The sequence below is a fragment of the Topomyia yanbarensis genome, chromosome 3, assembly GCF_030247195.1.
Source record: "Topomyia yanbarensis strain Yona2022 chromosome 3, ASM3024719v1, whole genome shotgun sequence".
Lineage (NCBI taxonomy): Eukaryota > Metazoa > Arthropoda > Insecta > Diptera > Culicidae > Topomyia > Topomyia yanbarensis.
The window spans coordinates 213,122,625-213,137,997 of record NC_080672.1 but is presented as its reverse complement, the minus strand read 5'-3'; the positions used below and the strand labels follow the sequence as shown (position 1 = coordinate 213,137,997).

The 15,373-nt window shown below is 39.1% G+C and overlaps 2 protein-coding genes across 4 annotated transcripts in view; both read right to left on the bottom strand.

Annotated features, from left to right (window-relative positions):
- The window catches only part of LOC131693126 (RILP-like protein homolog), a 280,607-nt gene that overhangs the window by 38,959 nt on the left and 226,275 nt on the right, over positions 1 to 15,373 (bottom strand). The window lies entirely within an intron of this gene.
- Positions 13,378 to 15,364, bottom strand: LOC131693129 (small ribosomal subunit protein uS7-like). Its single transcript, XM_058980704.1, has one exon. The coding sequence runs from the start codon at positions 15,180 to 15,182 to the stop codon at positions 14,814 to 14,816; it is 369 nt and encodes a 122-aa protein (XP_058836687.1). The 5' UTR covers positions 15,183 to 15,364; the 3' UTR covers positions 13,378 to 14,813.

Sequence of the window (15,373 nt, the reverse complement as noted above, 5' to 3'; positions counted from 1 at the left end):
TAACAGGTACGTGTTTTGGGAAGCTTGAGGCTTCTTTTTCTTGGAATTAATTTTTGTTTGGGTGAAAACACAGATTTTTTTCAATACGCTGACCACTTTCGTGCGAAATTGGCGGCCTTTTAAGACCGCCAATTCCACTACACAGATAAAGCAGTTTAAACCAGATTGTTTTGCTTTTAAATCAGTTTTCCAATAAAGATTTCATATGTAGGTAAGCGTGTGTCATTTAAACTCACACTTATTTCAGAGATGGCTGAACCGATTAACTTATTTTCAAATAAATGCACAGGGGGAGCCTCTCAAGCTCCTAAGTTAATATTACACCAATTTCTAAGCGAATTCTTGACCTATTTTTACGAACTTCAGAAATCAGGAATCAGAATATATTGGCTTAAATGGCACGTTCCCCGTATATAGTCGGGGATTTGTGCCTTGCCGTATGTTTTCATCATTTCCTGAGCGGAAGGAAAGGACAAGGAGGTGTAGAGAAGTAGAATTGGGTAAAATAACAGCACAAAAACAAAAATTAACACAAAGGTAAGTTAAACTCACAAGTAGTTCAACTTGCCTGCGAATAAGCCTAAAGCTCTTTACCACATTGGATAAGAAACTTTAGTATGTCTCTGAGTTTCGGTCCTCCAAACATGGTTTCGTCTATATAAGGACGGCCTAAAACTCGAAATCGCAATTGCGCTACCTCTGGACAGTTGCATATCAGATGATATGAGGTTCCGTAGTCGGATTCACAAAGATCACATGAAAAAGACTCAGCGCGCTGAATAGTTGCCATGTGATAATTGAGTTTGCAGTGGCCGGTTAAAGCCCTGGTTAGCATGACACAGTTAAGCTTCGAAAAATGTAGGAGATTTTTCGAAATAACTGGGCCCAGGACCGTATTTTTCCCGTATCCAACTTGTCGAAATTGGCAGCGTTGGCTCAGGACCAACGAAGTCAATCGCTGAACCTGCCCTGGCAAATTCGTCAGCCCACTCATTTCCAGTGACACCGCAATGTCCGGGCACCCAGACAAGGTAGGTAGTGTTGACAATGCTTAGTTCTTAGATTTGTGTTCGACACGCGATCACTAGCTTGGAACGGGATTTGTCTGAGCTAAGGGCCTTGATTGCAGCCTGACTATCGGAGCAGAAGTTTATAACTCTGCCGGACAGACTCAGTTGAAGGGCCGATTGTACCCAGCACATAATCGCAAAGATTTCTGCTTGGAATACAGTATAGTATCTACCTAGTGAAGGAGATTGTTCCAATCCCATTTTCACGACAGTAGACACCAGCAACAACCAACGTCCCTCCATCAGAGAACCGTCAGCGTAACAGACCACTTGCGTTTGATGTCTTTCCTTGTCTTATTTTACAGAGATGGCTGAACCGATTAACTTATTTTCAAATAAATTCTATTGAATAATAGTAAATCGAACATCCTCGATCCTCTCAAGCTCCTAAGTTAATATTACACCTATTTCTCAACGAATTCTTGACCGATATTTACGAACTTACTTTCAAATGAAAGATACAATACTCCCATTGACCGCTATTGAATTTCATTCACATCTGCGTTTTGGTCATATAGAAGTGTCCCATATAAACCAGTACAATCGTAATATTTCGAAGCTTAATAATCTATTTTGACATCGTTATCAAATAACTTCGATATGCACTGTTGGCCAATCAAAGATTCTTTGAATATATTGTCCACTATCGACAATTTTGGTGGTGCTGAATTAAAGTATACTCGAGAAATAAAGTGGCATCGGTCCTTCGGTGATGACTGAAACGGTGTTCAAAAACTAGTTTCCGAATAGATTGTATGCGATTAGGTGTTCTAATTTGTTTATTTGCGGGTCTTTACGTTAAATAGTCACTGTTCCTTTTGAGATGTGAAGTTGTTTTTTTAAAAAAACGTCTGTTCATCCGGAAAGGAAATCGGTGTTGTAAGGATCATATAATTAAAAATCGGTTATATGAAGATGATCTCCGGAGCCTTCGTATTCATTGAAATGAAAGCTCTAGAAGTGGACGATTTGATACATTTTTTAATTGTTTATCGATCAATACTAGGATTGCTCTAATGGATTCAGCAAGTGATTATTCACTATCAGTGTCTCCAGGCATTTACTGGCTTGAAATGGGAAAATATTATTAAGCTCCGCGATATACTAGTTTCAATGAGAAACTCATCTTGAAATGTTATACAAGTCATTGTTGTAATTTTATTTAAATTCCGTACCGAAAATTCAAAAATGGTCATATCCAAAATCCACAGACTGGACCGAGAGCCGAATTTTGTTATTATGTAATTCAGGCATTCGAAAAAGATGTCTTACCAACTAATTTTGAATTTCAAGCATTATCCCGGGAAGGACTGATTGAGAAGAATATTTCGGCAATGATAAAAATATTCGGAATCACTAATAAACTGTACCTCATGTTTAATGGAACATATATTCATCATGAAAAACTCTAATAATGAGTATTAATACAGGTCGTATTCTGGGTAAAAAAATAAACTACAAGTAATGAAAAATGCTTTTTTATTGCCAACGGATACTTTGCCGTGAGTATTATTCACAATATGTCAAAGCCCGTACACACTTAATTTAAATTACTGGGTACAGTAAAATTTTGCTGGGGTTTGAACAGCAAACCGTTCGGTAATCAATTCAGTAAAACAATTAGGTACCGAACTCTCCGCAATCCGTTCACTGAAAATAATGTTGCAGTAGGTCTGTTAACATGCCTGCTCTTAAAATCACTATTTGCTAACATAGTATATGTGTTACAGAAAATTGTCAACAAAGCAAGAAAATATTTAAAAATACTATGAATATCTACAGATGTACATGGTACGTTTAACTATAGCTTATGATCAAGCTAAGAAAAACTTATAGTTAAAATAATACTACCCTTCTTGTAAACATTACTATGCCTTATCACAATAATTCTAATTTCAAACACAAATATGGTAAAAATAAAATCACCATGGCTATAATTTTCAACTAATTAAAAAAGCTTTTCAAAATAATCACAAATATAGTATTTGTAAATGTAACGTTGCGGTAGGAATTACTAGAGCTTTAATTTCCGTGTAGTATAAATTTAAAGATATTAAGTGCCGCCATTTTGTGAAAAAATTAGACGCGCGTTCACGTTCAAGCTCGGTAGCTCGTTGTTATTAAAAGCATAAGATTTTTTTGCGAATAATCGTTTTTTTCCGCGGATTTTTCCTCTTGCCATGGACGGTGAAAAAGTCGAATTAATCGTGGACGATATTCTTGCCGATGACGGCCTAATCCAAGGTAAGAATGTATTACGAAAAAACAATTTCCGAAATGCCATAAAAACGAAGGGGTAAAATTTTAAAGGTTCCGACGAAATTCCTGAACTCCGCGATCTTATTGAGTCGTGGAAACTGGATCCGGCAATATACGCTATCCTAATCGGTGAGTTCTTGGTCATTGTGCTATGGTCTATTTATTAAGGAACATGCCAATGTCAAAAATAAAAATTTTCAGGTCATGGTATCACACTTGAATACCTCCAAATACTGGATGAAAAGGCTCTAAGTGACATTTTCTCCGTGGCGAAATGGACAGGACATAAGCACGCTCTTTGCCAAAAGCTAATAATATGGAAAAACAGTGTTTTGTTCGCCGGATCCTCAATCCGGGACGATGAGGCTGGGCCGAGTAGCTACGTGGCTCCATCTGCGATCCAAAAAATAATGTTATCTACTACCGTGACAAGAAGCTTACTGGAGGACATTCTTTCAAGAAACGAGAAAGGAAAAATTGTTTGCAAATACTATCACGCGCACCGGTGTTTGAATAATGAGAACAGGAAGGCATTAGCTCACACTGTGGTTGACTATTACATAGCCAATCAGTTACATTTCACGCTCCCGGATATGGCAAAATTACGAACCTTATTTCTTCGATGTTTCCCCCAGAAATTTCTGTAATATATATCACAATTACCTAACAATACTTATAATTCAGATTTATAAAGCCCATTTTCTATTTAAGGAAACTTATTATAATCCGAGAGACATCACTGCAAACAAAAAACACCCGTCAGGATTACTGTATGATCGGTTTCACAACAGAAACAAAAAGTCGCTTCTGAAACGCACCCAGAAAAAGCTAATTTTGTTAAGCTTACAAAGGCTGCATCCCTGGAGCTACCCGAATCAGGTAACAAATATACTAGTTTTGGCTATACACATCAGTACCAAATTCCTAATGTATTAAATATATATTTCTTTTCAGAGATTGAAAAACTGACAACTTCTAAGAATTGGTTACGTAATAACACTGCACCAGAAGAGAGTGTTCGCCAACACTGGTTAGAATCATTTTCGCTACGTCTTAACAACATTCTACAGGATGAAAGAAGAGATAAGCGCACTGTTTTGGGTGATTGGCCAAGAATAACAGATGAGAACGGATATTTGTTGGTAACCTTTTCGAATTAAGCATATAACATGTAATTCAGACTATTATTATACTGAATAATGATTTCAGATTGACATGGACTTCAATCACCTGTATAGAAAGGACAAAACAGACACATTCTTCGACGATTGGGAAAAATTCACTTCTGACTTCACCGATTATGCTCGAACAAACAATATACGAGATGCGTATTCCATCGAACTATTGGATATGTTAACCGATCCATCGAATAACTCCATCTCCCAAGGTAAAATTTGTTATTCACTGTCCTCAGCTAATACTTTAAACATCATAATTGCAGATACTCGTGATTACGTATTGTGCACAGTTTTCCACGCAATCATTAAACCGTCGAGAACAGCTACAAGAAAATTGCCTACAATATTGCAAGCACAAATTGATGTTTGCTGTGTTGTTGATACGTATGCAGAGTATCGCGAGGCTTTGATTGCACTTCGAACAGAACACGAAAATGCTAATATCCAATTCACTCCTCGCATTTATGCTATTGGAAATCCACAGAAGCTGGATTCGTTCTACGTGGTAACTCAAATACTAGAGTATAAGTTAGCAACTTTTCTACGGTGCATAGACGTCATTATCAAGTTGAAATTTGTACTCAGCTTTGAGTTTCCTGAGAGTTGCGAACTGTTCTGGTGTTTCATATGCAGATATTTTTACGACATTGACTATTCCCGAAAGTCGAAAAATAGTCAATTGCTGCAACTGTTGCCATTTTTAAAAGCGCGCCAAAAATGAACTGCTTTTTATGTAAGGAAACTATAAGCTTTTTTCAGTGTATATGCATCATTTAACTGTATTCCATGGAACACCTACAAATTTCAAATACGAATGCATGAGCTGCACGCCAAAAATGACTTTCCAAAATAAGCACCGTTTTAAACGCCATATTATTGGAACCCATTCCAATTTATTTAACACAAATGATGCAACTGATGATACGATCGAACTCGCCAATGATTCATGCGCTAAAAATGCTCATATACCAGTACAGGAACACTACCAGCACTACGATCAACAGGACACAAGGGTGGAACTAAACGTTATAGAAAAAATTGATGGCCATAACGAAAGTGATATAATGAATTTAAGAAATAAACTCAAAGAATCATTCTTCGATTTCACACTTACTTTATATAGTAAAAAGAATTTGACTAGAAAAGATGTGATCGAACTGCAGGAAAGTATATCTAAACAAATTGTAAGACCCATTTGTGATGCACTGAAGAAAGTAAGTTATGTACCGCAGGACAATGTTTACGAAGAATTGTTGCAGGATATATAAAACCCGTTTCAATTTGTGGGAACAGAGCAAAGGTTCAAAAGTAAATTAAAACACCTTGGCATGAGTAAAGAACCACAAGTAATAATCTTTGAGGATAGCAACAAAAATGTCGTTTCAAAAGACTGCCTCATGCCAATTAAATATCAAATCAAGAAGTTTTTCGAAAATGGTAACATCTACCATGAAACAATTCACAACATGCACATACTGGAACGTGATAATAGTATTAAAAATGTTGTGAACGGAAGTCTGTGGAAATCGATCAAAAACAAGAGTGTAAAGATAAGATTGTTATTCCTTATTTTCTTTTTTCGGATGAAGCAGAATTGAACGATGCGATTAGTGTCCACTCTGGAACTCACAAAGTCTGTGGGTTATATTATTCTTTTCCTATTATTCCTACTCAATTCTTATCCAAATTATGCAATATTTTTGTTGCTGGCTTTGTTAAGGCCAAAGATATCGGCGAACTCGGTCCATCGAATGCATTGAGGGAATTAATTGATATTTTAGTTGATTTGGAACAAAACGGGATACGACTTGAAATTAAAGGAGACACGATAAATGTACACTTTATACTGTTGGGGTTGCTCGGAGATAACTTAGGCATTAACACTATCATGGGTTATGCATCATCATTCAGTTCTATGTTTTATTGCAGATTTTGCAGGCTAAGAAAATATGACGCTCAAGTTCAGGTTGAACTTGATCCAAGTTTGAATAGATCCAAGCATAATTACAATGTAGATGTAGTAAAACATTTTACAGAATCGGGCATAAAGGAATATTCGGGATTTAATCGACTTCAATATTTCCATGTAGGCGAATCTACAATAGTCGATCCTATGCATGATCTCTATTCGCATGGTATTTGTCATTACGATTTAGCACTATTATTACATACTATTAACTATCGAATACAAATGTTTCCATACGGCGACACTGAAAGAAGGAATTTGTTCAGGACAATTACTAGAGATCATATCAAAACATCATCATTTAAAATGACTGCAAGAGAAATGATGCATTTTTTACATTTTTTTCCTTTAATTTTTGGAAACATAATTCCTGAAAAGGATAAAATTTGAAATTTTGTGTTATCCCTGGTCGAACTAGCTGATTTGATATTACTTCCAAGATATGATGATGAGCTATTACAGACTTTAGAAAAACAAATAACATATCATCACACACTATACAAAGAGCTATTCAACGAAAAACTGAAACCGAAATATCATGCATTATGCAAGTACCATAAAAAAAAGTAGGACCACCGCGTTATACTTCAAGTTTTCGCTTTGAAGCTTTCCATCAAACATTTAAAAAATACTGCAGAAACATTACATCCAGGCGTAATATATGCCTGACGCTCTGTATTAAAGCTAACCTGATTTTTTCCCAAGATCTAAACTGCCGTTCTACGCCCAATTGTCCCATGTTGCAAAACTGGCAACTGAGAAAAACGCGATTGAAGATGAAAATTGTATCTGGAGGGATACGGTGTAACAAATAAAGCTTTATTGTCCAAAATTACGTTCATGGCAATCGTTTTCATTATAATCAGTCCAGTTTTTTATTATAGAGATTCAATTAACGTTAGTTTTTAAGAAAAATGTTAAGTGGGACTGTTATGCCGAGAAATCGAGCGGAAACCGGAAAGTTCTACGCATATCAGTCCCATAACGATCTTTGTAAATGATGCTCATAACTCATTTTTTTACAAAAGTGTATGTCGTGAGTTTTTCTGTTACTCAGGAGATTTGTTGCTTTATCAAAATTGGACATAGGGTAAAGTACCTATTTTTACACTATTTAGAAGGGTACCTCACAAGATCATTAATTACTCTGCCTACACTCGATGGAGTGCATTAATTTGGCATTCACAACCTTGCTTCGTTCTTAAGAACCAATCTAATAACACAAATGGCCTAAAAACGATGAAATGCTAGTGTTTGATCGCAACTAAAGTTCCAATCGAGTGCTCCAATTGTCGCCTTACCATTTGATCCAATTTGTTGAACAAAGATAGCAAACGCTGCACTAACCAACGGCTTCAAATGGGTAGCGTGATAATAGAAACATTGCGAAAATAGGCTCATTATCCTCAATGCGTTCGCCATGTTATGCAAGCGACGATAGTTATGAAGAGCTTTACAGGATTGTTCTCACTGCTGTGATTAATATTGCCACTGCCATTTTTAATGATCCTGTATTTTTCCATCAATTTTTTCAGTGCCCGACATCTAGCGTAATGTACTTCTTAACTAAACGCTACGTAATTATTTTTTTATTGCGCACTTTTTTGGGATTTTTGTTAGTGGGACAATTATGCGTAGAATATCAACAATGGGACAAACAGACTTGGTATTTTTTCACGAAGTCTTCGAACAAACTTTATGATTTGGATGTGTTTTCTGAAAATATACATCAAAAAGTACTGTTTGGTTAAAAAAAGTGAAAATGACCAAAAAGCAACATGGGACAATTATGCGTAGAACGGCAGTAAATAACTCTGTCTTTTTTCAACAAGATTTTAAGTACAAAACTGCAGCCAAAGTGCAACTCGTTAATATGCCATATTTCTCGTTAATAGCAATGAATAGCACTTTATTGACTGCAAGTTTCCATGCATCCAATATTGTATCGTATAAAGGTACCGAATACAGAAGTGGATATTTCCTAACAAAATCAAATATCAATATAAGCGACGTGCAATTATTTGAGATTAAAGATATACTTATACAACACCATGTATTATACGCCGCATGCCAGGTATGGCAAGTATCTGAATATTGCTCGCATTTCGCGGCTTTTAAAGTTGTCGGACCCACTTCTAGTTATTCATTAATAATTCAAGAGTACTTATTCAAAAGGTCCTAAGTGACATTGAGCTCGAACTGAGAAAAACAAGGCTGAAGTTTCATGGAGCTAAAACAAATCCCTATTAGAGAACAAATATGTGTTTTGATGAAACAATTATGCCAATATAGTCTATGGACTATGCTCTTTAGGTAAATAATACTAAAAACATGAAATGTTTCGTGCTAATGTAGTTTTTAAGCGCTTTAAAATGATGCGTCCTTTTGAAAATTATAGGACCTTTCACATAGGTCTTTTTTTCGGGCCTAAGACGCTGCACATAAGGCTTTTTTCAGCAAAGGTACCTCTTACGACGAATATTGAATATCTTCAAAGTTTTCGACAAAATGAGCACCGGAATACGAATGTTCTTCATTACTCTTGTAAATAGTTGCACTGGATTTAACAGAAGTCTTGCAGAAAAAAATTGCGGAAAACTTTAGTTTATATTAACAAACCATTGGCTGGAAGTGGTTAAAACCAACGAATGGCATGTTACTTTAGAATAACTAAGCTTTCCAATTATCATTTAATTTATTATACTTTCTAAATTCAACTTTGAAAATAAGTCGCATAAACAGAAGAAAATAATTTCTTTTATTTTGATGCTTAGGACGTTTTTACTAGGTACCTATGTGCAGTTTGAAAAACATAGAATAAAATGAATCATGCGTCGTTTTTGCATGGCGCCTATGAACAGCAGCAGAGGTTTTGAAATGTTTCACACATAGGTCCTTTCAATTTAAAAGGTCTCAAGTGTAAAATTTCAAAATATGATCATGAAAACTTTGCGACTTTTTATATAATGCTTGTTATTTTGATAAATACTGGGTATAATGAATCCTGGTTTTCGGTATTCGTTATACTATGTTCACATTAGCACTGATATCAAGTGATATGCGGATTTTCGTGATATCCGGTGATATTACGTACCATATCACTTGATATCCAATACAACGAAATGTCATTTTATATCATCATTCTTCCGTGATATCCGGGATATTATGAACGAAATCAAGTCAAATTGTGAAAAGTAGTGACTAGCAACACGGATAACGGCATGGAACTCATTCAGTCACTCATTTTAAATGTCATTTTGAAAATGATTTTGGTCGCGGCAAGCGTTGACCTGGTTTTAGCAAATAAACAAATCAACAACATGTACTACAAAGTCAAAGGAAGATTTTTATGATTTTTTTTTGCACTATGAAGCATTTTCGGTTTCAGTACTGGTGATAAGGATGACAGAATCGTCCTGAACTTATAAGCAATCCCCGGTGCAGAAATCTATTCTTCTAGGTCACCGTGTGCTCCATTGGCTGCCCGCAAGCTAAACATGTACTTTTTACGTATCTGGCTCGATCGTGAGTAGGACAATTAGCCCGATGATTATGGAAGTATACAAAAAATACTGCACTTTCATCCCGAAAAATTTTCAGGTTTTGATTGATTTGACATGACTATACTGACTGCCTTGACGCTGTTAAGAATTCTGGTAGACAATCTAGGGAAAAAGATAATAATAGTGGTGGTCGTCGCTTCCAGCGTGGTTGTCGGTTGTCACTGATGTTACCCTTCCTCAGAAGTACGTTTGTACATACGAGAATATTAATCAAAATGAAAGTACGACTTTTATACTTCCCGAAGCACGAGTTTATTTTTAAACTTTGTGGTATTATGTACAGTTAATTAGCAAAAATGAGTGCTGCGACAGACATTTGCTTAGTTGCATAGAGCACAAATTAGCCTTTGATCAGCAACAAAATACGCTTACTTTATAATAAAGCTAGCATGAAATATACATACATATTAATTAGGACACTGACTGGACCCTTATAAATCCGAAACTTCACATTACCCAACATGTAATTGGTCAGCATAGTACCGCGATTATCTATATTATGAGGAGGACCTATTATTGACGAAGTACAAGACCTAAAATTTCATAACATGTAATTTTTCCTGGTCCACGATGGTAAAGAATTATAGTATTGATCAGAGTCGAGAGGGATATACTATTTTTTTTTTTTTTTGGAATAATGAATTTATGTTATTCGATCTATAAGTACCGTCTGTACACATGGGCACGCTATACTAGGCCAGAACCCCGGGATTTTAAGGGCCCCGCAATTAAGTGAATACAAAGTCATGCATAAACTAGTAGATCTGAATTGTTTGCAACTGTGTGTTCAAAATTGGATCGGTAGAAGTTTGGAATTGTACATTTCGATAAGATATCCAAAAAGCATTAGTCGTTGGTAGTGACACTGCAAGGACAAGATGGTATTAAACCAATTCAAACGTTGATCCAACATTTCGATTCAAGTTTTTTACTAAGGCATTGAAACATTACAAAATATACACATTTCTTAAGGCAACCAACCGGAGCGACAAGCAGCACATAGTGTTAAAACTCGCACAAGGATGCTGGGCAGGAAGTCGATGAAGAAGCTGTCAAAATTTCACAAAAAATCTTTTTTGGTATACGATCTGCGGTTGTCGTAAAATGATACACCATGATCACATATGAGACCGTCAACGGACATGTCCCCAAAAGTGACTTCTGCTCTTTTTGAAGTCTCGAAATAACCCGAAAATGTTTCAGTAGAATTTGACGTCTTTCACCACACCCGTACTGTCTTAGAATGGTACGGAACCAACAATGGCAATAATAATAATGAAGATGTCTAATAAAGCAATGATTTCTTTTTTCTTCTTTTATACAATGGAGAATCCATTTACGTACTAGCCCAATACACGTGCTATTAGTAGATGCCAAGCTACCACACGGGGTGTACTGGGGGTGTGTCGGGCTCTAATGGTGACGCAGCCATTAATACCGACTAAACTCCATTGGGCTTCGCCATTGTTCCCCCCAGGGACTACCTCTCGGTATTACTTCTGGGGGGATGGCTGTACTTGATGTACTCATTCGCTCACGAGTTGATACGTCCTGTATGAGGTTTACTTGGCTGCTCTCTCTATCGCACCTTGATTCACTCTCTAACACTTCACATGAGGCTGACTTTTGTGCTCGCCTTTTTCGTTCCTTGCGAGGCTGACTTGTGTGCTCACCTTACTCATTCCTTGCTAGACTTACTTTTGTGCTCGCCTCACCCATACCGTGTGAGGCTGACTTGGATGCTCACCCTTTCGCTCCTCTGCCACGCCACGAGGCATCGATAGCTAAGTCCCAACATACTACGCTACGACCCTCCCATCTTGGCATGAGGCAGTCCACATATACGCCTATACACTCGCTCTGCTGCCTTGCTTCGGGGTGGCTGGGTTTACCCCTTACGCGGTTGCCTGTCGCTGTGCCAAACCTACCTCAGCATGAACAGACCATTCACTCACTTTTCTGCACTCGGCCTAATTTCGCTCCAACTAACCAATCGCTAGTTAGTCGTGCCCGTCGTCTGTTGCTCGGTGCGTCAAATTCCCTGTAGCCTACAGGCAATCTGGGTGGTTGCAGTCGAGACTGCGTTCCACTTCTCCACCGATTGACACATCTGCTGAATAAAGGTATCAGGGATTGTGTCCCAGCCGCAGACGTCAAGCATTGCTCTTCTTTCGACGTCGAAACGAGGACATACGAACAGTATGTGTTCGGCAGTTTCATCTACACCTGGGCAGTCCGGGCAGGCGGGCACCTCCGCGTGCCCGAACCTGTGGAGGTACTGTCGGAAACAGCCATGGCCTGACATGAATTGTGTCAGATGGAAATGAACTTCCCCATGGGGTCTTCCCACCCAGCTCGATATGCTAGGTATCAACCGGTGGGTCTACCTACCTTTCGAGGAGTTATCCCACTCACACTGCCATCTGGCGACCGAGGTCACCCTGGTGCGCTCGCGGACTCCTCTATTTCCACGTAGCTCGAAGCACTACTCATCTTCCCGGATGACCAGCCCGACTGGCATCATGCTCGCTATCACGCAGGATGCATCGTGTGATATCATGAGGTAGGCAGATATCACTCTGAGGCACATCACGCAGTAGGTGCTCTCCAATTTTCGTAGGCAACTGGTTACCCTCAGTGCTCTTGACCATGACGGGCCGCCGTACCTGAGGATAGATACGGCAACGCCTGCTAGTAACCTACGTCTACTGGCGCACGCCTTTGAGCTGTTGGACATCATCCTCGATAGTGCCGCAACAGCAGTCGATGCTCTCTTGCATGTATAGTCGACGTGGCTGCCGAAGGTCAGCTTGTCGTCTATAATGACTCCGAGAGATTTCAGACTCCGCTGTGAGGTGATCACGACTTCTCCCACATGGATAACTGCATGTTGTGCCAACTGGCGGTTGTTGACGATAACTACCTCCGTCTTATGCTGAGCGAGCTCCAGGCCTCTCGCGCTCATCCATTCCTCCACCGTGTTGATCGCGTGTTCTGCAGTTAGTTCTACCTCGGGGATTGACTCCCCATAGACCTCCAAGGTTACGTCATCGGCAAAGCCGACGATCTTGACCTCAGGAGGCAACTTCAGTCTTAGAACCCCGTCATACATGAGGTTCCAAAGCACCGGGCCTAGGATCGAGCCCTGCGGGACTCCGGCGGTAATCGGAACCCTTTTCTGACCGGCATCGGTTTCGTATAGCGGTACGCGGCTCTGAAAGTAGCTTTCCAGGATCCGGTACAGACCCACCGGTTGGCTAAGCCGGTGTAACGAGAGCGCGATGGCATCCCAGCTTGCGCTGTTGAATGCGTTCTGCACGTCAAGTGTCACTAACGCACAGTATCGAATGCCTCGCCTTTTTCGTTGGATCGCTATCTCGGCAGTCTTTATCACTGAGTTGATAGCGTCCACCGTGGACTTACCCTTCCGAAAGCCAAACTGGTTGCTTGACAGGCCGTACGTACCTTCTGCGTACGGGGTTAGCCTGTTGAGGATGATCCTCTCAAGCTATTTGCCAGTCGTGCCGATCAGACAGATTGGTCTGTACGCCGATGGGTCGCCTGGCGGCTTCCCGGGCTTCGGCAACAACACCAATTTCTGCCTTTCCCATCTATCGGGGAAGCGGTACTCGTCAAGGCATCTCTGCATAGCTAGCCGTCATAGGTGGCCAATGTGGTAAAAGCTGCTTTAATTGATCATTAGTGATCCAAACCCGCGAACTAGACTAATATTGAACCAGTTTCCGATTGATCGTTCATAATATTTACAAACGGGATGGAAAACAGTGTTGCTACTTTTCATACAAATCATTTAATGCAAATGGAATAAAAGTCCTGAACGACGATATATCGTGTATTGTTAAGTGAGGAATGAATAAAAATTAAACTTTAATGCAGCAAGCATTGTAATTTCTTGGTTGAGGTGCGATCTTTGAGCTACAATTATTTTCAGCAATTGTTAAAAACACACAAATGGAATCTGACAACTATCAACGCCTTTTGTCTTTAGATTTGATACAGGGCCTAGTCGAGAAAATTAAGAAGAGTAAAAAGAACAACAGGCTTTTCTTTTAGGTAGCGCCATTGGGTTAGCCGAACCCAGTGTATTGGTGTAGCCAAGGGTTAAATTCAAAATTGTATTGGATTTGAACAATAGTGCACAAAGTTCGCTGCCATAGAGGCCAACCTTCAATACAATAAAATGCTAATATCTTATATGGATCAATTCTTGTGATTTTCCACGGTTATTTGATATTTACAATGATATATCGTTCTAACACGATATGAATAATGTTTTTTGAAAATTAACTTTAGCAAGTCTCGAACAAAGGTACCTTGCCTTGTCCCTCACGGCAAGTGTGCAGCTTTTGCTGTCTAGGTTTTACCGCATATGTTCGAGTGAGGGACTTAACGCTTATGGTTACTGGGGTACTTAGTGACAAAAATCCTAAATCGTATTTTTTTAATATTCGTATATTCAAAAGTTTAAAACTTCTAAAAGGATTGCGTTTTTTATTCACATTTTAGCGCACAACAGAACCATTGTTGTGAATATTGTTAATTTTGAGGGTTATTAAATTTACGCGAGCAGAAACAGGTCGTAAAACGACGAGAATATCGGAAGAATCGCCCGGCTGTCACACATGTGCCTTGCCGTAACGGTTTATCGGTTAGACTTGGCGATAAGATCCAGTTCGTTCTTCTTCGTGATTTGGTATCAGTTGGACGAACCCTCAGCAGCATTATTCAACTCATCAGCCAAGCATTCGGCAATAGTCTAGATTTTGCGGAATGCAGCCTCACGAGCACCGGTGCACAGCAGCCAGATAGCCTGGTTCACGCAACGCAGTGTGGAAACATTAACGGCCTGACGACGCGCAGTACCGGCACGACCAATACGGGTCGAATATTTACGTGATCCCAAGTTGATTATGGACTGCACCGCAATTTGCAACGGATTTTCCTCGGTTAGCAGATGCATTATTTCGACTCGGACAGCTTCCAGTTTTTTGACGTGATTCTTGGTGTGCTTCTCCTTCACTGCGATATAATCCGATACGGAAATGTCCGAAATGTGGGTATCCAGCGACCGAACAGCTTGATGTCTGGGAGTACCGCGGACGAACTGTGCTTGATTGAATACCATGGCCTGGACATTGTTGCCCTCAAAATTTTCAATCGCCTAAATCTACGACAAGAACGTTATTTACGTTCTACACGTCAGTATTTGACGGTGGCCGGAAAGGATTCCCATTGTTTTATACATCTTCTTCCCAAAATTTGCTAGCTCTTTTCTGAAAATGAACAACATAATACAAACATGTAGTAAACACAAAA

Excerpts from the sequence above, each read along its gene's own strand:
- LOC131693129 (XM_058980704.1), bottom strand. The coding sequence starts at position 15,182 with ATGGTATTCAATCAAGCACAGTTCGTCCGCGGTACTCCCAGACATCAA.